The 22,696-nt window shown below is 45.6% G+C and overlaps 1 protein-coding gene across 3 annotated transcripts in view; it reads left to right on the top strand.

Moving 5' to 3' along the window:
• Nucleotides 1-22,696, top strand: part of SLC7A8 (solute carrier family 7 member 8) — a 50,896-nt gene that overhangs the window by 22,511 nt on the left and 5,689 nt on the right. The window contains exons 1-6 of one of the 3 annotated variants that reach the window (XM_070426564.1): nt 6,834-6,966; nt 13,552-13,677; nt 15,201-15,354; nt 15,935-16,058; nt 17,497-17,600; nt 21,918-22,014. In XM_070426564.1, the coding sequence (XP_070282665.1) occupies nt 13,653-13,677; nt 15,201-15,354; nt 15,935-16,058; nt 17,497-17,600; nt 21,918-22,014 (504 nt within the window). In that variant the 5' untranslated portion in view covers nt 6,834-6,966; nt 13,552-13,652. Of the gene's footprint in view, nt 1-6,833; nt 6,967-13,551; nt 13,678-15,200; nt 15,355-15,801; nt 16,059-17,496; nt 17,601-21,917; nt 22,015-22,696 lie in introns of those variants that run through there. The other 2 variants (XM_070426549.1, XM_070426556.1) reach the window with 2 other exon arrangements.

Here is a 22,696-nt window from a genome sequence, read left to right as displayed (position 1 = left end):
TATTATTATAATGTATTAAGATGAAAATTACTTTGTAAATGGACTTTCTAGAAGAAAAAAGAAAAGAAACTGCAAATCCATCATTTAATTATCATATTGAATTCCTACACTGAGTGGAGCTGTGGCATTATTTTTGTAGTCTTAGGAGAAATTAAAGGCTAGTGAAGAGATTGGTGTACAAACAAATAATTACAATACACTGTGATGACAAAAGCTGCTTCGAAGTTGGGAAAGAGCTCTAGCCGGTTTTGCTCAGTGGATGGAGCATCGGCCCACAGTCTGAAGGGTCCCAGGTTTGATTCTGGTCAAGAGCCCATACCTGGGTTGCAGGCTCAATCCCCGGCCTTGGTTGGGGTGTGTGTGGGAGGCAACCAATCGATATGTCTCTCTCACATTGATGTTTCTCTCTGCCTTTTCCCTTCCCTTCCACTCATTCTAAAACATCAATGGAAAAATATCCTTGGGTGAGGATTAACAACAAAAACGTTGGGAGTGAATCCTTAGGGAAGGCTCTCGAGTTGAGCTAAATCTTGAAAGGCAAGTAGGTCGGCTGCAGATGGGCATAAAATGGAACAGGCAGATAGAGGGAAGGACACAGGCAAGACTTGGGGTCAAGCCCTAGCCAGTTTGGCTCAGTGGATAGAGTGTTGGCCTGCGGACCAAAAGGACCCAGGTTCAATTCGGAGACCAGGTTCGATTCCGGTCAAGGGCATGTACTTTGGTTGCAGGCTCCTCCCTGGCCCGGGCCCTGGTCGGGGCTCATGCAGGAGGCAACCAATCGATGTGTTTCTCTCACATCAATATTTCTCTCTGTCTTTTCCTCTCTCTTCCACTCTCTCTAAAAATCAATGGAAAGACCTAACTGGTTGGGCTCAGTGGATAGAGCGTTGGTCTGTGGACTGAAGGGTCCCAGGTTCAATTCCAGTCAAAGGCCTGTACCTTGGTTGCGGGCACATCCTCAGTAGGGGGTGTGCAGGAGGCAGCTGATCGATGTTTCTCTCTCATCAGTGTTTCTAACTCTCTCTCCCTTCCTCTCTGTAAAAAAAAAAATCGATAACATATATTAAAAAAATAAAAATGAATAAAATAAAATAAAATAAAAATCAACGGAAAAATATCCTCAGGTGAGGATTAAAAAAACAAAACAAAAACTCTTGTATTTCCTAAGTAAGAATAGCGTAAAGGTGTCTTAGGGGAAAAAAAGAAAAAGACTTGGGGTCAAGAAAGAAATAGCCTGTTGGAGAGAAGCAAGTACTTTTGAGTCGGTGGAGCCAAGGAGAGTGGCAGGAAATGAGGCTGAACAGGTGAGCAGGAACAAACTTTGAAGGATCCTGTACAGCATGTAGAAAAGAACAGACTTCATTCAAGGGATGGGGAGCCACTGAAGGATCTTGATCAGTAACATGCTTAGGTTCACATCTGAGTGAAGAAAAGACCATGACCCTTGAAGCAGGGAGATGAGTTAGCAGACTAAGCATTTGTTTAGGTTAGAGAGGCAGTGGCCTAAAATAAAAACAAAGTTACAAGGGGGAAAAATGAAAAAGATTCAGGGGTAGAATCAGCTGGCCATGTTGATTGATTGATACTAAGAGGAGGGAAACTATTTTATCTACAAATCAAAATGAAATACGTTTCAACTAACTGTCTCCTGCATTTGTGATGAGCAGTTACGCATTCTCTGTGTTTCTGCCTCCCATGTCCTCTCCAAAGCCCAGAGGAGCACTGAATAAGTCTTTGGTTGGAGTCTTCCTCAGGATGGTTACATAAGGATGCTGCTAAAAAGCCTGCTCTAGAGTAATATAACTTAACAGGGGTTGGGACTCTCAGGAAGCGTTACATAAATGAAAATCACAATACTTTGTTCATTCAACAAATATTTATCAAAGGCCCAGGATGTGCTAGATACCCTTCTTGGCACAGGGGATACAGCAATGAACCAGAAAATCTTCATTCTCATTTGCTGCAGCAGCAGAAAATTAAACCTTTTCTCTTAAGTGTTTATTGAGTCCACTTGTGTGTCTTCTATAGGTACTGCAGGGTACAAAGTCGTTCAGTCATGATCAAATATTCAAATGTCTGTTCTGCTCCAGGCACTGTGTTAGGCAGGAGAATACTTAGGCACGCTCAGTCCAATGGATGATTATGACAAGTACATAGGGAATTTCAGTTCCAAGTAGTAAGTTCCTCCAAGAGGACAACATTCAGGGAGCTGGATGTAACAGAAATGGGGGTTCTCTGGGGAAGCTCCAGGTAGTTCTGGATAGCCACAGCATAGACGAGGAGATAAGAACTGTAGATAGAAGTGAAGAGCCGGACATGAAGGACCTCATGGGCTATGCTAACGAGATTTACTCTAAGAGCAATGGGAAGGGATTCAAGGGCTTCAAACAGAGAATTAACATTATCATATTTATATTTTAAAAGAATCAAAGCTGAAAGGGTAAAGGATGGATTGGAGAGGGGAATAAGATCAAAGGCAAGGAACCTGGCTGGTGTGGCTCAGTGGTTGAGCATTGACCCATGAACCAGAAGGTCACTGTTCAATTCCTAGTCAGGGCACATGCCGGGGTTTTGGGCTCAATCCTCAGTAGGAGGAGTGCAGGAGGCAGATGATCAATGATCCTCTCTCATCATTGGTGTTTCTCTCTCTCCCTTTTCCTTCCTCTCTCTGAAATCAATTTAAAAAATTTTAAAAACATATTTTTATTGATTTCAGAGAGGAAGGGAGAGGGAGAGAGAGATGAAACATCAATAATGAGAGAGAATTATTGATCGGCTGCCTCTTGCATGTCCCCCACTGAGGATTGAGCCCATAACCCCGGCATATGCCCAAACCAGGAATGGAACCATGACCTCCTGGTTCATAGATTGACGCTCAACCACTGAGCCACACCACCCGGGCAATAAAATACTTTTTTTTTTTAAAGATCAAAGGCAAGGAGACCAGTTACAATGTGGTTACAGGAATCCATGTTAGAGATGACAATGATGTGAATTAGGGATGGAGCAGTGGAAGTGGAGAGTAGATGTACAGTTGACCTTTGAACAACACAGGTTTGTACTACACAGGTATACTTATACATTGATTTTTTTCCCAATAAATATAGAGTTGGCCCTCCATATCTCCTGGTTTCACATTCATGTATTCAATTAACCTTGGGTCAAAAACAGTATCTTCATTTTGTGGTTATGAATCTGTGGATGCAGAGAGCTGACTGTGTGCATTGTTCTACACTATTTTTCATAAGGGACTTGATTATTGAAGATTTTGGTATGGGAGGTGGGGTCCTGAAACCAACCCCCCTTGGATACTCAAGGAGGATTGTAGTTAAGTTTCTGGGGAGACAAAAGTAGTATGCACATTTTCAACTGCACAGGGATGGGGGATGGGGTTGGCACCTCTAACCCCCATGTTGTTCAAGAATCAACTGTATTTAGCATTTACAAAATAGTATTAGCAGGATTTGGTGGTTAATGGTGAGAGAGTCAAGGATGGCACGTTCCTATTGGAATACAGGTGAAATAGATCAAGAAAAACACTGGCTCATTTTTGTTGTTGTTAATCCTCAACCAAAGACATTTTTTCCATTGATTTTTTGAGAGAGCGGAAGGGAGGGAGAGAGAGGAAAGAAGGGAAGGAGAGAGAGAGAGAGAGAAAGAGAAAGAGAGAGAGAGAGAGAGAGAGAGAGAAACATTGATATGAAAGAGACACATGGATTGGTTGCCGCCTGCACGCACCTGAACCGGGGCTGGGATTGAGCCTGCAACCCAGGTATGTGCCCGTGACTGAGAATTGAATCTGCAGCCCTTCAGTGCTTGGGCTGGTATTCTAACCACTGAGCACAATGGCCAGGGCAGGATCATATTTTAATGTCTTCTCATTGGTGTGGTTCAGACTGGGTTGAGTTGGCTCCTCAGTCTTTGTCACCCTTTCTATTCACTCTCTAATACTTAAGATTCACTGCTAACCCTTGAGGAAGACATCCCCTATGCTTTTGGACTCCATGCCTCTCATGGCAGAGTAAATACCCATTCAGTGCTATTTCATCTCCCCCCTGACCTATTCGGCCTCTGGAGTATTCCTTGTGCCTATAGCCCTGGGAATGAAGATATCTCAGTTGCCCTCATTTTACATTTCTGTCAGAGTAATTCAATAGTTGAACAACTATTGGTATAGTGCTTTTAAGTTTCTATATTGTAGTTAGCAATTACAAAGAGTTCTCCTTCCCTAGAAATCCATTGGTGTTGGACACTTCTGCCCATTAGTCAAAATCCAATCTATTCTCAGAACAGGATTTAGCCACTGGCTACCTGAGAAGTCGGAGTCTTCTTTTTAGTTTCAGTATGCTTCAATTCTGGTCCAGATCATCTCCTCTTTCCTGGCTTCCCATAGTGTCTCTCCTGGTCTCTGGTTCTTGCTCTCAAACTGGAATTCTTCTGTTCAAAGGGTGTACATAGCCCAAGTCCTGGAAATTGAGGAACGAGGAGCTTATTCCTGACAATGGGTCCACACCCTGCTTGGAAAAATAGTAGAATGAGACTGAGGTTCCCTGAAATAGTTTTCCTGGCGTTCAGCTTTTGCCAGTATGGAAACAACTTGCTGCTTTTTTAAAACCAGCCTAATCGCTTAAACTCTCCACTGGCCTTCTGTTGCTGACTCTCAAGGATCACGCCTCTCCTCCCCCTCCCCCCAGAGGAGCCGGCACCTATGGTGTAGGAACTCACCCATTAATTGTGTCTGATAAACTTTTAAGGGCTAACGCGACACACCACATTTATATCCTATGCCCAGGAACATAAAATCAGACCATTCACAGAGTGAAGCCTAGTGGTACTGGGAGCTCTGGGAACAGAAGAGAGGGCAAGATTTGTTTGTTTTGAGAGTTTAGCAAGCTTGAGCACAAGCTGTCCTTGGAATTGAGTTATAACTGGTGTTGACATAAGAACCTGTAGAGAACTTTTATTAAAATTTATTTGAGTTAAACAGAAGATGCACCTGGAAGCGAGATCTCAGAAGACTGAGATAAATGCTTCTGAGAATAACAGTTTGCTATTTCTTTTATGCATTTCAGACTAAGGAGGGAATGTAAGGAAGATTACATGGAGGCGGGAGAAAGCAAGGCCCGGATTGGATTACAGGATAGTTAAGATTATGTTCTCATGCTTTAGAAGCAGGGGTCTGAAAGGGTGGTCAGGTATTAGAAGGAAGAGTCTTAAAGGGGACATTTCAAAAGTGTGTTAACCTAGATGCACAGAAACAATGCACAGGGCTTGCTTAAGGCAAAGATAAGCCTTTTACTAAAGAAGTCACATGCCTGGGGCATGACTACTTACCATGACCTGCCCAGTTAGGAATTTATGATCAGACCACCCTGTGAGGTTACATTCCCCAGAATCCCTTTTATCATCCACACTGTCCAGTCTTGGGAATTTTGCAGCCTGCGTTCAGGTTTATAGACCAGGTTTATAGACCATTTGACATAAGAGACTTGAGCATCTGCAGATTTTGGTGGATACTATCTGAGGATGAGAGAGTCGGACTAGCCCTCCCAAGCTCTGTGCAGACCCCCTCAGAACTCCTCCCATCCGCCTTGCTCCGAGTCTGGGAGGCATCAGCCCTGAGAATTGGGACGTGAGATAACAGGAGTTATCTTCAGGCCTGGGCTGGAACAGTAATGAACAGGATTAAAATGGGACTCCCGGAGGTGGCATGGTGCACTATGTCTGTTTCCCTGCTTTTCGAGTGTCCCGTTTTTCTCTCCTCCTCTCAGCTCAGGAGCCTTGCTAAGCTCATGCTGGAGAGAGAACTATTCAGCTCTTGGAAAATGCTGAGCAGGGTGTTTGGGCTTCTTGGCTGAACTCAGTACTGGATGGTGATTCAGCAAAAGCTCCAGGTCCAGCAACTGGCACTTGCCATTGGAGGGATTAGGATAAAAAGGAAGGGGAAGGGAGAGCCATCAAAGGAACGGGTAGAAGTAGGAGCTTAGCTGAAAGTTCCAGGAAAAGCTGTGATTCAGGGCCCCCAAAAGCTCACAGAGTCTCTGCACCACTCCTCCTCTGCTTGTTTGTCATTAGAGGAGAGAGGCCCTTCCAGAAGGCTCAGCACAACTCCTCTTCTCAGAGGGGCTTCTGAGACTTCTCAATGGGTGTCAGTGTTTCAAGAAGAAAGGGGCTGGATGAGCAGGGCAAAATGTTACTGTGGTGTGGGTGATGGGCTAGATCTATTTCAAAGCCTATTTATGGACCTAACAGGAACTGGGAGCAAAGCTTAGTTTATAAGTACGGGCTACTTTGATATTTTGGGTTGCTGTTGCTTTGTTCTGATAGATTTGTCTTTCACCAATCAAATTATTTACGCGTACAATAATACTAACGTTTGTTTTTAGAGACTTGAGACTTGATAAGGCGGCTCCTCACCCCATATGAAACCGTCTTGGCCCCAGGCGAGCAGGGAAGGATTAGGACGCTGGCTCTGTATTCACAGTCCTAGTCCAATTGTCCTCCAGCCTTTTTGAGGAACGAGCTCGGGCTGGCCTGCATGGGCGGAAGGGGGACCTTATCTGAGCCTTGGGTTGTGTGCCTTAGAACTCAAACAGGGCTCCGTGTTTTCTTTGCCTATCAGTGCCTTTTGGCAGCCGGCACTAGTTACCTCCTAGATCTGGAAACGGTTAGGCAAACCAGCCCAGAGCAGCCTTTCCACAATTAGAAACACGTGCCCAGTTCCTTCCAAGAGCAAAGGGAGACGGCCAAGGAGCCCGTCCAGCCTATCACAGAGCAGAGCGTCGCCACACCCCTTCCCCTGCCGTCCTCTCCGCTGGCTGGGTGCTCTCCGCGCTCGGCTTGGGCGCAGGAGGGCTGCTCTGAGGGGCGTCAGCTCGCCCGTTTGCTCCAGGTCCAGAGGGAGGGAGTCAGGGGAAGCTGGCCAGAGCGTGGCAGAAGGCAGAGAAGGGCACACCACAGCCAAAGGTGAGACAGACCTGCACTCTGCCAGGCACATAACCAGGAGAAACTTACGCTGCTTGGGAGAGCTAAGGAGCTCCTTCCCAGAAAGGTGCTTATTTTGAAGTTATGGAAAGGAACAGGCTGTTCTGATTTCTACAAAGTGGTGTCACTAGCTTCCCTGTTCAGTAACTGCCTGCTTAGTACATTCCATCTTTATTTTTTCTGTCCTGGCCCCTTCTCTCTCTCTTCTGCACCTCAAGATCGATCTCTCTCTCTCTCTCTCTCCCCCCCTTATGTCCCTCTCCCCCTCTCTCTTTCCCCCTCCCTCCTTCCTCCCTTCTATTGTTTCTCATGCTCACGCTTCTCTCTTCTTCACCATCAGTCTTCACCCTTCCTACTGCCTGTTTTTGTTTTTTTTTTTCTGAAAAGACAAGGAGAGGCCTGGTTTTGGAAATTCTAAAGGAAAACAAAGCTTTCCAAGTTCCCTCCAGCCCAGTCCTGAGAAAGGGGCAAGCCAGCAAGACGAAGAAATCCAAATGGAGTTCTCTGAGTTCCAGGGAACATGTGACGATGCCATTGACAAGGGCCCAGGGGAGAGGACACAAGGCAGAGCAACAAGTCTGCCTGTGAACAGTTATGTTCTAAATCCCTGGGGATAATGGACATGACTCTCTCGGTTTCTGAGGAGCAGTCATCTTAATCTTCACCTTTCTGCCACAACTTATGTCCAGCTGCCCAGAAAGCAACCTGGTCAGTGTCTTCAGGTAACAGACTCAGAGCCCAAGTGGCACTGTCAGCAATGCCCATGGGTACCACTGACAAGAGCAGGGTGTGGAAGAGCTGGGATGCTCGTGTGGTGTGAAAATTTGCCAACTAGATCAGCACATGGCTGATCTCGCTTTCACTGCCCACTTATAGAGATCAACACCACTTCCCACCACTTGGTGTCTTGCAAGGCAAGACAGGGACTCCTTTGGGGTCCTGGTATATGCTGCCTGGTTGCTCTTTAAAAGCTTTTTACGGGTATGTAGTCATCCTGCTTCCCGGTCTATCTGTATGGTGTTTGGCCCTGTATTAGTTTCCTCTTGCTGCTGGAACAACTTACCACAAACTTAGTGGCTTAAAACTACACAGATTTATTTAAAATATATATATATTTTATTGATATTTTTACAGAGAGGAAGGGAGAGGGATAGAGAGTTAGAAACATCGATGAGAAAGAAACATCGATCAGCTGCCTCCTGCACACCCCCTGTTGGGGATGTGCCCGCAACCAAGGTACATGCCCCTGACCGGAATTGAACCCGGGACCCCACAGTCCGCAGGCCAACACTCTATCCACTGAGCCAAACCAGTCAGGTCCCACAGATTTATTCTTATAGTTTTGGAGGCCAGAAGTCCTAAATTCAAGATCAGGAAAGCTGTGTTTCTTCTGGAGGTTCTGCAGAGAATTGTTTCCTTGACTTTTCCAGCTTCTAGAGGTCCCCTACATTCTTTGGCTCATAGCCCCTTCTTCCATCTTCAAAGTCAGCAGGATGGCATCTTCAAAGCTTTCTTTCTCCTTCTTTGATCTCTGTTTTGGTCATCATATCTCCTTTTCTAACTCTGACCCTCCTGCCTCCTTCTTAAAGGATTCATAATTACATTGGGGGGAAAATAATTACATTGGACCCAGTCAGATAATCCAAAATAATCTCCCCATCTGAAGATCCTTAACTTAGTCACATTTGCAGAATTTCTTACATTATGTAAGGTAACATATTCACAAGATTAAGATGTTGACATTTCTGGGATGCCATTCTTCTTCCTGTCCCCATGAGTTCTGATGCTATTGTCAGAGGAAGAAGTAAATTAGAGGCTTTTGTGACTCCCCAGGGAGCAGAGTCTGAGGCTTAGAGCTGAGATGGGGCCAGAGACGCCTTCTCTGCAGAAACTTGGAGCCCACCTTTCCTACTTGGCAGTTGAGAGGCCCTGGGCTCTGGGCAGGGCATGAGATTACTGGGGTTACTCTTGCCTGACTCATTTTTTTTATCCCTCCTGTCACCTTGGCATTAGGCTTTTCAAACGGGGCTAATTAAAACCAACCCCTGACTTAAGCATCTTCTTGATAGTCTTTTCACCTTTATTTTTTTAAGCCAGGAAACAAAGAAGAAAAAGCCTGAGAAATACAGACAAGCCTGGGCCTCCATGGGGACCTTTAGAGAAGCAGCACCTGCCCTAACAGGCAGATTACAATGAACAAGAACCAGAGTTTTATGCCTTTTTATTATCTTGTCCAGCTGGGCCAAAATTATAAAATTCTCCCTGTTGCTCAGGTCTCCCCCTCATATAGGAAGCATCTCTGATTCCCCTGGGTTGAGTTAGGGACTCCTCGTAGACACCCGCTGGCTTCCATGAAGAGCTCTACCATTTCCACATTGTTTTGTGATCTTCTTTTAGCTCACCTATCTCCCCTCTTATGATGTCAACTTCCTAAGGTCAGGGACTTGAATCTTATTTATAACTCCCCCACTTACTAGAGTGCCTAGCATGTATAGGCCCTTTATAGATGACAGCTGCATGGATGGATGGATGCGTGGCTGGCTGACCGGCTGGATAGATGGAACGATGGATGGATGGATGGATGGATGGATGGATGGATGGATGGATAGGTGGATGGATGGATGGATGAAAACCCTCACATTGCAAGCTGCAGTGGCCACTGGTCCCCATCTACATGTGGCTTCCCTGAGGTCACTGTATATCTCCAGCATACAGAATTCAGGATCTGGCTGAGAAGAGAGAGAAAACATAGCCGTCAGCAACAGAAAAGGATGCTGAATAGCAGACCGGCAGAGTCAGGAAGCCTGAGCAGGGCAGAGATTTGGCAAGCACCTGGCAAGTGTTGCCTTCACTCACTGACCTTTCCTCTCTGGATGGAGGCTCAGGTTTCAGCTGCTGTGAGGGAAGCTGTCCTTTGGTACCAGGAGACTGGAAGTACCCTCTTTTCCTTTGGTCACATGCTGTGGTGGCCTAACTTCGGGTGAAAGGTCATCCAAGGCCTGCAGCCATTGTTCCAAGGAGATTAGTGTCACAGGCAGCCTGTCTCCCCACCTCATTCTCAGGAATTCTCTTTTTATTTCTGAAAGATCCCTGTAAAGGGGAAAAGTTAAATATTAGCCAAGGTCTGGGTTCTTGTGAAGTTGTGGCGATAAGCAGGACAGAAGACGCATACCTCAAGTTTGTTTGACAAATGTCCCTTCTTTGAAACATCTCCGATCCTCCCAGGCTACTGTGGGGCTGACCTTTTGAAGGAGTCTTCCTGGCTGCCTTAACAAGATGATTTTGTGTTTTCTATCCCAACACATGGAAAAATGGCCACATTCCCCTCCTGCTTAGTTGTCCTGCTCTGTCCTTATTTCCCTCCATGAACTTTCTTGGCACATCCTTGCCTCCCGCTCCTCCCATTGGTGGAGAATAATTTTCTTCTCTGCCCCTTGTTCTATAACCTTTACCTATCCCTGAGCCACATGCATAGGTTTTATGTTCTAAACTTCCTTTCTTTCATAAATCAATCTCCTTTATTTTTTAGTCATTATTACTTATATCTGCTGAACTCCTGGGACCCAGGGGCCCAGCCTCAACCCTAGCATGCCTCAGAGCCCTAGGAAGAAACCCAGTTGCTTAGAGCGATTTGGGTTGGATTGTCATGAGGCATGTGATCCTGAAATCGTTATTGAACTGAGTAAGGTAAACCAAACGTGTATTTATCAAGGACATCCCAGTCCATCTGGAACATTCGAGTATTTACTAAATGCTCTCCCTGTTTAGGCGCTTAAAATCCTTCCTCCCGCAACATGTGTTGGTTCTCCTGGTATGACATTATCTTGGATAACAGCCGCACGACGAGTTCAGAGCTTCTACTCTTGAAGTCAAGTTTCCTCTTGCTCTTTGGCTCTGTGAAACCAACTGAGGATTGTGTCTCCTTTTGATGAGTTTCCTGGAGAGCAGGGGGATTAGTGTGCGTTGTGAAATGTGTGGAGTGTTGAGATTGGAGGGCTAATGAACTAAGACATTTTCTTTATTCAAGTATCAAATATTTACTGAGCACCTAGCAGCTGCAGGCATCAGTAATATCTCTGGGATTAAAAACATGAAAAAGTCACAGTCCCCGCCCTCCTAGTCTTCAAGGAGACAGAGAAACAGAAACATCATTATAATATAAAAAAATAAGTGCCAAAATTAGGTATAAACAGAGTGGTCTGGGAAGACAGCAGAGGGACAAACTTTGGTCCTTGTCTATAAAATGCAGCTGATAAATCTTACCTAACAGGCACATTGTCAGGAATAAGTAAAGTAATAACGACTCATGGAACAGGTGACATTTGAGCTGGATCTTGAAAGATGAGGAGTTTGCCAGGTAGAGATGGCACAGGGAAGAAGGTTATAGAAGAATAATGTCAGGTCCTTACTCTGCCAAAATGTTCTCAGAATCAAGGTTGGAAAATATTTGGAAAGTAAGTGCACATTTTCAGGATAAGCTATTGATAGAACTTGATCAGCTGTATACTAGTATGTGAAATCAGGCCTGGTTAGTGGCTTGAGGGAAGAGAAAGAGTCTTGTGCTTTTACACATATGACTTGTACCCTTGGAGAACTAGGGGGCATCCTGGTCACTGTTTCAGAGGGAGAGAAAGAGGATTTTAACTTCCCCCCCTTTATTCTCAAGCACTTCATAACCACCAGGAGGTTGACTGAGACTCCTGTTCCTGTATCACAGAGCTCCCGTGGCTTTCTTAGGGACTGTGATGGTAAAGCAGTGGGCCCCTCCATCGTAGCACTCAGCCTGAGCTCTCCTACAGCCCTGGAGGTTACACATTCTTGGGATCTCTGTGAGAGCCTATGACTCCTAGGAAAAGAGGCAGATTAAAAGTCCCCCAATCCCCTCCAAGAAAATATAGGGATAGTGGGAAGAAACACAGGAAAACATGTTCAACATCATTAGTCACTAGGGAAAGGCAAATCAAAACTATAACAAATAAGTGCCCATCAGCAGATGAGTGGATTAAAAAACTGTGGTACATCTACACAATGGAATAGTATGCCGCTATAAAAAAGAAGGAACTTTTACCTTTTGCAACAACATGGATGGAGAGCATTATGCTAAGCAAAATAAGCCAGTTGGAGAAAGATAGATATCATATGATCTCACTCATATGTGAGATATAATGATCAACATAAACTGATAAACAAAAATAGATCCAGAAACAAATAGCAGGGGAGGTGGGGGGGGGGGGGGGGAGGTGCGGGGTTAGAGATCAACCAAAGGACCTGTATGCATGCATATTAGCATAACTAATGGACACAGACACTGGGGCGGTGGGGGCTTGCCCTCGGGGGGTGGGAATGGCTAAGCGGGGAGTCAATTGGCAGGGGTGGTGGAGTGGAGGGGGGAGACATATGTAAAACTTTAGACAATAAAAAAAAAACTGTAACAAAATGCCACTTAACACCTATTAGAATAGCCAGACTTTTACAGCCAACAGTAGTAAGTGCTGGCAATGATGTAGAGCAAAGGAACTTGCACACATTGCTGTTGGAAATGCAAAATGATGCAGCCACTTTAGAAAAACAGTTTGGCAGTTTCTTACAAAGTTTGATATACATTTACCATATAGCCCAGAATCCCACTCCTGTGTATTTACTTGAGAGAAATGAAAACCCCATTCAAAGACCTCTACAATCTACTTAAAGATTTCTGTGCAAGCGTTCATAGCAGCTTTGTTAATAATAACCAAAAGTGGGAGCAACACTAATGTCCAGCAGCTGCCAAATGGAAAATCAAACTGATTCATTTATACAACAGAATATCACTTGACAATAGGAAGGAACAAACTAATATATATAGATAGCAACATGAATGGGTCTCAGAAGCATGATGATAAGTGAAAGGAGCCAGACACGAGGCTACACACTGTATGATCCCATTTATGTGACATTCTGGAAAAAGCCAAACTATAGGGTCAGAAATCAAATTAGTGATTGCCAGTAGGGGAAGGGACTGACGTCAAAGAAACACAACATACAAGAGTGTTGGAAATAGAAAGTGTGGTAGTGATTAAACAACTGAATACATTTGTCAACTCTCATCAAATTGCACACTTAAAAAATGAATTGTATTCTATATGTATAATGCCTTGATAAACCTAGGTAACAAACAATTCCCCTAAACCTCTGTTGCCCCAAAACCAGGCTCAGAAAGATGAAATCAAGGATCCCACCAGCTGCTCAGAACACTCCTTGAATATACAATGGCTTGAAAACAAAACCTACAATGGTGCCCTGATCAGCTGCTGATTTCCCCTCCAAAGCCAGGGTCCACACTTCCATGCCTACTTCTGGCTTCTAGCCAGGGCATATTCTGACCAAGCTCTAATTTGTGGCATGTAATCCCCATTCATAACCCACTAACCTAGCCAAAGTTTCTGGACACTGGGGCTGAGCTTGCAGATTTGGCTCGTCTACTACCATTCCATCATTAGGAGCAAAGAACATTTCTGCTTCTGTGCAGAGAGTGTCCTGCAGCTTCATGATGGCCCCTGATGGTATGTTTGGGGTCTTTCGTTTCAGTGCTCCTCACATGGGTCAACTGCTCCAGTGTGCGGTGGGCCACCAGGGTTCAAGATATTTTCACAGCTGGGAAGCTCCTGGCCCTGGCCCTGATCATCATCATGGGGGTTGTACAGATCGGCAAAGGTGAGTGTCATTGAAACCACGGGGCCCCGCCCCTTGAATGTACACCCACCCACCCCTCATACTGTCTTTGGGTGAGTGCCCACCCTGAGATTTCCCAATTCTGGCCTTAAATGACTTCTCTTCCTCACTTGCTTGACAAAGGGGAAGAGAAACCATTTTCCACAGGAAGTAGAATGTGCCTTGCCTGTTGGCAGATTCAGTCTTTCCATGCTGACCTCATGACTCTGAAGACCTCTGATCTCTGGACTCTTATTGCCCTCTCACCCCAACCCCAGGGAAGCTACCTGCATCTTATATTGTATCTTGTCCATATCTTAAAATGGGGGGACGGAGGAGGAGATTTTATATGTTTTTAAATTACTCATAATCTCTACAAGAGAGAGCTCTACGTTCCTGGGGCCCTTGCCAACATTCCCCACTGGATTTGGCCCTTTTCAAGCCTCAGTCTGTATTTGGTTTCCATGGGATCCGAAGCACCACAAGGCTCTGCCCAGTGTCACTGCCTCCTGGAGAAAGTCAGATGACAAGCAGGAGACCTCCCATCTGCCCACAAGCCCAAAGGCAGTGTGGGTGCCTGGATTTTCACTCCAGGAAACATAATTAAGGTTCTGCTATATAAAATGTCCACGGTTATTTTAATCAGTTGGATTAAGTTCTTTAGCAGGTTATATTGTTTTCAGGAATTTAGACTTAAGGAAATCACTGTGCTATGTTTTCAAAATAGAGTCCCTCCTAATCTGGCCCCAGTGCTTTCTCCTGATCATTCTAATCTCCTTATTTACTTTCCCAGTGCCAGATTACAAATGAATAAGTAAAGTGTGAGCAGTTACTCTGTGTCTCACTACAACCTCAGTCAGCAGCCTTTTTGGAGGGACCTCTGTGTGCAGGACACTGTGCTAAAGGATGGGAAGGAAATGTATGCACTCTTGGCTGAAGGTCCCTGTCCTCAGCAAATCTATGCCATGAAAAGGGAGACCAAACACACCCCTTAGAGACTGTTGGAGCTTGACAAAGAAAGCAGAGCAGGTTTGAGCTAATATAGCATTATGGAAGCTTATGTTTTGAATGTTGTTGTTCTTGACACTTTCTTTGTGAAAATGTACAAATTTAAATATTAGAGAAAGTGCTCAGGAGACTGCCAAGGGCTCTAATCCTGCCTCTCCAAATCCCAGCAGGCCCGCTCCGATTTACCCTGCTAGTCCCTCAAGTTACTTTGCCCTCCCGGTGACCTTCCCTTGGCCTTTCCTTCCAAGTACCTTTGCTTTGTAAAAAAAAGAACATTCAGAGCTGTGCTTTGAATCTGAGCCCCCATTGAACTAATGGTTAGCAGGTTTGGGGGGTCCTCAAGCCATATTTCCCCCCTCCTATTGGTCCCACTTCTCCAATTCTTGAGGCTTACTGGAGACAAGACAAAGAGCTGGATCATCACTGCAGGGAGTGGTGGAAACCAGACCAGGGAGGCCAGTGGCTGCCAGGCCTCTGACTGGTCTCGCTGAGCAGCCTCCTGCCCCTTGTGTCCACAGGAGAATACTTCTGGCTGGAGCCAAAGAATGCATTTGAGGCTTTCCAAGAACCGAGCATCGGCCTCATTGCACTGGCTTTCCTTCAGGGCTCCTTTGCCTACGGAGGCTGGAACTTTCTCAATTACGTGACTGAGGAGCTTGTTGATCCCTACAAGTGAGTTGAAATAGCCCAGCTCTTCCTCTCTCCCTGGGAAGGCCGAGGCACCTGCTACTGGAAAGAGGGAACCAGGTGTCCACTGCCCAATTCTCCTCCTCCCATCCCCGATTCTGACTATGACCTGGTCTATCCTGAAGAAACAGTTATTTCCCAGGAACTTAGACCACTTGCCACTCAGTCTGCCAGGAGAAGAAAAATGACCTGGTGACTCTACCAGAGTAGGTTAAAGGCTGAAATGTGCCCTGAATGGTTTCCAGGCATCTTACTCACCTGTTTTGGGACAGGTGGGTCTTTGTGTCTTGAGGCAGGGGAAGGGGTGCATTGTGGAGATTCTGGTCAATCAAAAAATCAGTAAGTGTGGAATGTATTTCCAGCCTAAGCTGTTTCATTTCCTTTAAGTTATCGTGCCCATATTGAGATAAATTCCTCCCCCCACCCCTTCAGGAGGAGGAAACATCACAGAAGGCTGCAAGGTCAGCTTCATGCAGCAAAACAGAAGGCACTCCCTGGACCTCATGATGAGGCAGATGGTCCCAGGTGCCAGCCCTTCCCCCTCTCACCTCCTCTCCCTCTACAGGAACCTTCCCAGAGCCATCTTCATCTCCATCCCACTGGTCACATTTGTGTATGTCTTTGCCAATGTCGCTTATGTCACTGCAATGTCCCCCCAGGAGCTGCTGGCGTCAAACGCAGTCGCTGTGGTAAGAAATCAAACTCACAGTCCCTCAAACCAGGAAGGTTGACATAGATTTGCCTGCTGAGCTACCCCCACTTTCCCCTGGTCCATGGATTTGTGGAATGGGAAGTCATCCCAAGTCCTTAGGGCAGAAACCACACCTTCAGGTGCCCAGAAGCAAGCTGATGGCCACGCTGAACCTAGAAGAGCCACAGTGGCAGAGCTGAGTAGTTAACACAGAGACTGTATGGCCTACAAAGCCGAATTATTTATTATCTGACCCTTTACAGAAAAAGTTTGCTGACTTCTGATCTAGGGCACTTTAAACTCTAAATTGTGGTGATTGGATAAAGGAGACAGGCTTCTCCCCAGAAAGATGCAGTCTTGCACAAGACATGCCATTTCTCTCTGCCTCCATTTGCACCTCGGGAAAGCATGCAATCTGACTCCTTCACTCCTTCACTCGTCAGGGAAAAGTGTATGCCAGTAAACAATTAGGAAGTAGGATGGATTGTGCTCTTGGGGAAAGAGATCATGCAGGTCCAAAGCTTTGGGGTCCTTGATATCCAGGAAAGACCTAGGAGACATGCTGCTCCCTCACCTGGCTTCACCTGGGCCATGACCTCTCCCTGCCAAACAACGTCATCGTTTGCCTCATTGAAGACTAAAGGAAGAGGCCCTCCAGGGTCCCACGGCAGCGTGTTCCAAGACTAGCCTTCCCCGGCAGAATAGCTATTTTAAACAATCACTCCCCATAATATGCTATAGATCAAGTGTGTACTTGGCTCAGAGAATATAGAAACACTGGTCCCCTGATGTTTTATATTCCTTCCATACATGAAGACTAGTCTACAGTTTTACCACCTTTTCTTTCTCAGTCTACCTAATAACCTCTTCTTATCATTCCCCCCAATATAATTTTTTCTATGAATTTAGAAATTCTTACCCTATGAATTACAGATGGGAAAACTGAGGCTCAAAAATTAAGAACCTTGCTCAAGGTCTTACAGCTCCTAAATCTTGGGATGAGATTGGAGCCCTAACCAGCCTGACTCACCAATGTACAATGTAGTGAGGCCTGGATTCACATGGCTGGTGTCCAGTCCTGGGTGTGTAATCTTAGGCATTCTACTGAATTGCTTTGGGCCTCAATTTCTTCATCCATAAATCAAGGATAACAAGTGTTAGTTTATTATTAGCAGCATTAGTATTGGTATTATTACCAAACACTGCTTCCTTCAGTTAGCTAGCCCAAAACAGTTATTGATTCCCTGCTGTGTAGTGGTCTCTGTGGGAAGTGGTGACATAGGATGGGGGACAGGACATGAACACCATCTCTCCTCTCAGGGGCTTAGTTAGAGACTCAGTAAGGGTGGGCCTGGGAGGGAGCATTCCTAGCAGTGATGCTCAGGTGCAGAGATATAACCTCTCCTTTTCTGCTCATCCCTTGTTTTCTCTCATAGACGTTTGGAGAGAAGCTCCTGGGGGTCATGTCCTGGATCATGCCCATTTCTGTTGCCCTGTCCACATTTGGAGGAGTCAATGGGTCTCTCTTCACCTCCTCCCGGTGAGTGCTGTCCGGGTCCATTCAGGGCCCGGGGCCACACTGCTGTGCATATTGCTCTGTGTATATGTAGGGGGTTTGTCTCCGTCAGCAGGGTCTGTGTGGACACCTGGGCAGTGACCTTGCAGAGGGTGATTGCTCACATGAGGGCATGTGTGTATCAGTGTAGACGTGGAAAGGTGTATGCTGCTTATGTGGTTACCTATGATGTATGTGCCTTCACATGTAGTGGTAAAAAGCCCCATTCCACCTCATTTCAGTAGGAGCAGGAGGCTGAGGAGGCCCAGGCTGCCTGACGCAGTCCCAGGTCAGGGACTGCAACTGGTAGCAGGACTGTCTCCAGAGCCCCTTTTCCACCCTTCTGGAAACAGGCTGTGCTGGCTAGAAAGGAACCCCCACTCTGAAAGGGATCAGGAGGGACCTGTGCCTGGGACCTCTGGGCTGGCCTCCCAGGAAAGTTCTGGGACCAGTCTACAGGTGGGATGGGATCATCTTTGAATGCCCTGTGGGCGCAGGCTCCTCTCCGCTCCACAGACAGGCAGCTGTGGGAGGTCTTCGAGTGGCCACCCCTGAGACCCAAGTGGACTCACTCATGTGAAACGAGAGGGCTGGGAAAGAGTGAAAAGAAAGCATTTGTCTAAACCTATGTCCCTCATCCCTCTTAGGGAAGCCAGAAACTCAAGTGGGCCCAGGAGTCCCCATCTCCCGCCTCCATATATCTGCTGAGAACAGCAGATGCTGGATAAATTCCATTAGTGTAGTTCAAGGGGTCTTCCCAGGGTTCTTAGAAAGCCCCTCTGCACCCGGGGCACAGTCCTACTCAAAAGATATAGCCAAAGGAGTAAGTCCCTGAGTTCAGCTACTTCTAAAGCCACCCATCACATCAGAGAGGAGTTCCCATGGAATGACAAAGGAGTGCCATGTTTTCAGGATCCAGGCAGGAAAAAGAGAGTGGTGGTATCCCTGTTCCCCAGGACCCTATGACACACCCAAAGCAACCTCGTGTTACACAGGAGCAGTGGCCACCTGGAGGCCCCAGCCAAGGGCGAGCGGTGGAAGAGCAATGACCCATGATGCTCTCTGGGATCTATTGGAGGAGAGGGACTGGCTACAGTCACTTTAGAGTGGGGTTTGTCCCTCAGGCAGGCCAAGCAGTGGTCTGCATGCATGTGGTACAGCTGTGTGTGCATGCAGGAGATGTGGCCTGGTGTGATCAGCCTCTGATTCAGAGACACGGCTCACCCACCAGGCCTCCTCTGCTCATCTTCCAGTTCCTTCTTTCCTTTTTCCTCTTTCCCTCCTTCTCTCTTTCTCTTACTCTTTCGTGTTTTGGAGTATGGAGAAGATGATCCTTCCTGAGGAGTAGGAGTGTGTGTGGGTGTGTGTCATGCTTACTGTCGTTGTCTCCTCCGTTGTCAGCTAGCTGGGCAAGGATTGCTACTTGTGAACTTGACACCACCACTTGCAAATGCTATTGGATCTGGACAACCCCACTTGGTCCTGGCTGCCTATGGAGGAGGGATCTGAATGTGGGACCCTGGCTATGTGCATGACGAGGCCCGCAGAGCACCTGGGGCTCAGTTGGGTGCATGAGGCTGCATTGTAGAGGGCCAATGCCATGTGGTTGCATGAAACTAGTGGCACTGGCCTAAGCATTTGATGATGGCAACTGATGGCACTCAAAGGAAATATATTCCCTATAGTATGTCTCCAAACCATGACATTATGAAAAGGTCCTAATGCCATTTGCAGAGAAGGACCAAACAAAATCAGTTCTCAGCAGTCTTTGGTTCTAAATATCCAAAATTCTACTTTAAAATAAATAAGCTATTTAGTGACTGTCAAGTACTCACTTAGCATTCATCAGATGTGAACACAGAGTCAACCCTAAAATAAACCGAAAGAATAAGAAAATTTTCACTCAGAGAAGAAAATTTGGGTACTTGGGACCATAATCAACTCCCACATGTCTGATAAGCTACTGCTTTTAGCTTCACTCTCCCCCATGCACAAATTACAGAGTAAATGACAGTTCTCTTTTGAACACCGGTGTGCTGGTTCTATGCATGTCTGTCTCCATCACATCCTCCCCTTCCTCTTATCCCTTAAGCACTTCTTTCCCTACAAAATCTTAGAAAAAAAGGAAAAGTGGCCCTTGCCAGTTTGGCTCAGTGAATAGAGTGTTGGCCTGCAGATTGAAGGGTCCTGGGTTCGATTCCGGTCAAGGGCACATGCCCGGGTTGTGGGCTCGATCCCCAGTGTGGGGTATGCAGGAGGCAGCCAATCAATGATTCTCTCTCATCACTGATGTTTCTATCTCTTTCCCCTTCTCCCTTCCTCTCTGAAATCAATTTTTTTTTAAAAAAGTGGTATAATTCACACTAATATATAAATGACTCCTAATAGTTTATAGTATTCTCTTTTATTTCTGGAGAGGAAAGGGGAAGAAGGCCTGCTTTTTATGTTAAAATTCCTCTTTTTATAAATAACTCTAATACATCAATATCTGGGTCTTAATATTATACTATAGTTTTGCAATATGTTATCAATGGGAGAAACTGGGTAAAGGATATGTAAGATTGCTCTATATTATTTCTTACAATTGCATGAAAATCTATAATTATCTTAAAATAAAAAGTTTAATTTTTTAAAGTTAAAATATAATGTTTATTCTGACTGCAATTTTATTTTCTATTTTAGAATTTTAAAATTGCTTCTATAACATCTAAGGAAGAAAATTTAAATAACTCATAATCCCACTACCTAGAAATAATTAGTTGGCATAATAATGTATCTTTGTACATGCCCCATAAATAATTTTTCAATTAGTTGGAATCATAAAGTATGGAATCATCTGCTTTTTTCATTTATCATTATAGTGTGAGTATGTTTCATGTAACCAGTTTTTTGTTTGCTTATTTGTTTGTTTTGGTTAATCCTCATCTGAGGATATTTTTCCACTGATTTTTAGAGAGAGTGTAAGAGAGAGGGAAAGACAGAGAGAAACATCTATGTGAGAGAAACACATCAATTGGTTGCCTCCTGCACGAGCCCCTACCAGGGCCAGCGCAGGGGAGGAGCTGCAACCAAGGTACATGCCCTTGACCAGAATCGAACCTGGGACCCATTGGTCTGCAGGCCGACGCTCTATCTGCTCAGCCTAACTGGCTTTGGGTGTAATCAGTTTCGTTTCTGTAACATTGTTATGACTGCATAATATTCCATAGAATGAATATACCATAATGTTATCAATCTCCTCTTTTAGACATTTCAGATATTTCCCTTTTTTTATTATCAGAATATCTTTTTATATACACCTTTCACTAACTCTCTCTTCATTTCATTAGGATGGCTTTTTGGGAATAGAATAAGTAACTTAAAGATATAAATTTTTAGGTACAATTTACATACAATAAAATACACAGACCATAGATGTTCAGATGGATGAGTTTCAACAATTGTAGACAGACTTGTAACCACCATCCACAAGCTCTAGGACAGTGGTTCTCAACCTTCTGGCCCTTTAAATACAGTTCCTCATATTGTGACCCAACCATAAAAATTTTTTTTAAAATATATTTTATTGATCTTTACAGAGAGGAAGGGAGAGGGACAGAGAGCCAGAAACATCGATGAGAGAGAAACATCGATCAACTGCCTCCCGCACACCCCCCACTGGGGATGTGCCCGCAACCAAGGTACATGCCCTTGACTGGAATCGAACCTGGGACCCTTGAGTCCGCAGGCCGACACTCTATCTGCTGAGCCAAACCGGTTAGGGCCCAACCATAAAATTATTTTTGTTGCTACTTCATAACTGTAATGTTGCTACTGTTATGAATCATAATGTAAATATCTGATATGCAGGATGGTCTTAGGCGACCCCTGTGAAATGGTCGTTCGACCACCAAAGGGGTCGCAACCCACAGGTTGAGAACCGCTGGATTAAGGCCTTCGGCAAAGGAGAGAAGCACTCCTACAACAGCACTCTAGCATCAAGAGAGACCCACAGAGTGACAGCACAACCATCAGTAACCCCAAGCCACCCAGGCCACATTCAGGGTCTCCACACACCCAGGATCCATCCACTGATCCACGGGCTGCTTCCGGTTTGCCTGCATCTGCATTTGGGATTGTGGGTCCTGTGACTAGTGGGCTGAAAGATGTGCATGGGAAGGCGGTTATCTGTTTGGAGGGGTGATGCTCCTGCGTGGGCAGAGGCGGGGGTGGGGGCATGGATGAGGGAGCCTGGTCTGGGGAGGGAGCTTCCTTTTGTAGTCTGAGGGCCGTCCCAGGCTGATCTGCTTTTCTCTCTGCCAGGCTGTTCTTTGCTGGAGCCAGGGAGGGCCACCTTCCCAGCGTGCTGGCCATGATCCATGTGAAGCGCTGCACCCCCATCCCAGCCTTGCTCTTCACAGTAAGGGCCCCTCCTTCTACCAGTCCTACACACACCCTTCCCCTCGCGCTTGCTCTGAGCTGGAAGTTCACACTCCCATACACACCCCTGTAACCCTTCCTCTGTTCCTGGGTTTCACTGGTCCTAGATAGTCTGGCAATGGTTTGCATAGGCTTTACTGATATCAAGAGATATAGCAAGGGAAGAACCTGAGTTGTGAAAGACTTTAAGGCTCTCAGGCCAGGTCATTTCCATTCTCCCATCTTTTTGGGTAAGAATGAAGTGACTTCCTCAAGATTTTATAACCTCCCAAAGAAACATCTTTTTTGGCTCTCCTCTGCACCTGTTGCCACTTTGTGTCTCTGCTCCCAGCCGATCACCACACACTCCCACCCCTCCCCATTGAGCCTCCCCAGGAGGCTCTGCTAGTCTCTTGGGAAATATCACTGAAACAGATTCAGTGTTAAGAGAACACCAATAAGGAAAATAAAGAAAGGAAGACTGGTACACTGAAAATGGAGAAAAGGAAACTTGGGATGGGGGGGAAATGGGAGTAAAATTACCCCAGAGTAGAATCCTTTAGAGAGAGCAAAAAAGAAGAAACAAAGATTTATCTCCATGAGCCTTATAAGTTCTTTTTTTTTCCTTCTGGATCCTGAATAAAATATTGGAAATTACTGTGGTCCACCAGAGAAGCTGTTAG

This window comes from Myotis yumanensis, unplaced genomic scaffold (assembly GCF_028538775.1).
Source record: "Myotis yumanensis isolate MYYU_CA2020_CCGP unplaced genomic scaffold, mMyoYum1.0.hap1 SCAF_1, whole genome shotgun sequence".
In the NCBI taxonomy this organism is placed as follows: domain Eukaryota; kingdom Metazoa; phylum Chordata; class Mammalia; order Chiroptera; family Vespertilionidae; genus Myotis; species Myotis yumanensis.
Note: the sequence above shows the minus strand (reverse complement) of the source record. Positions and strands in the feature narration are given on the sequence as shown.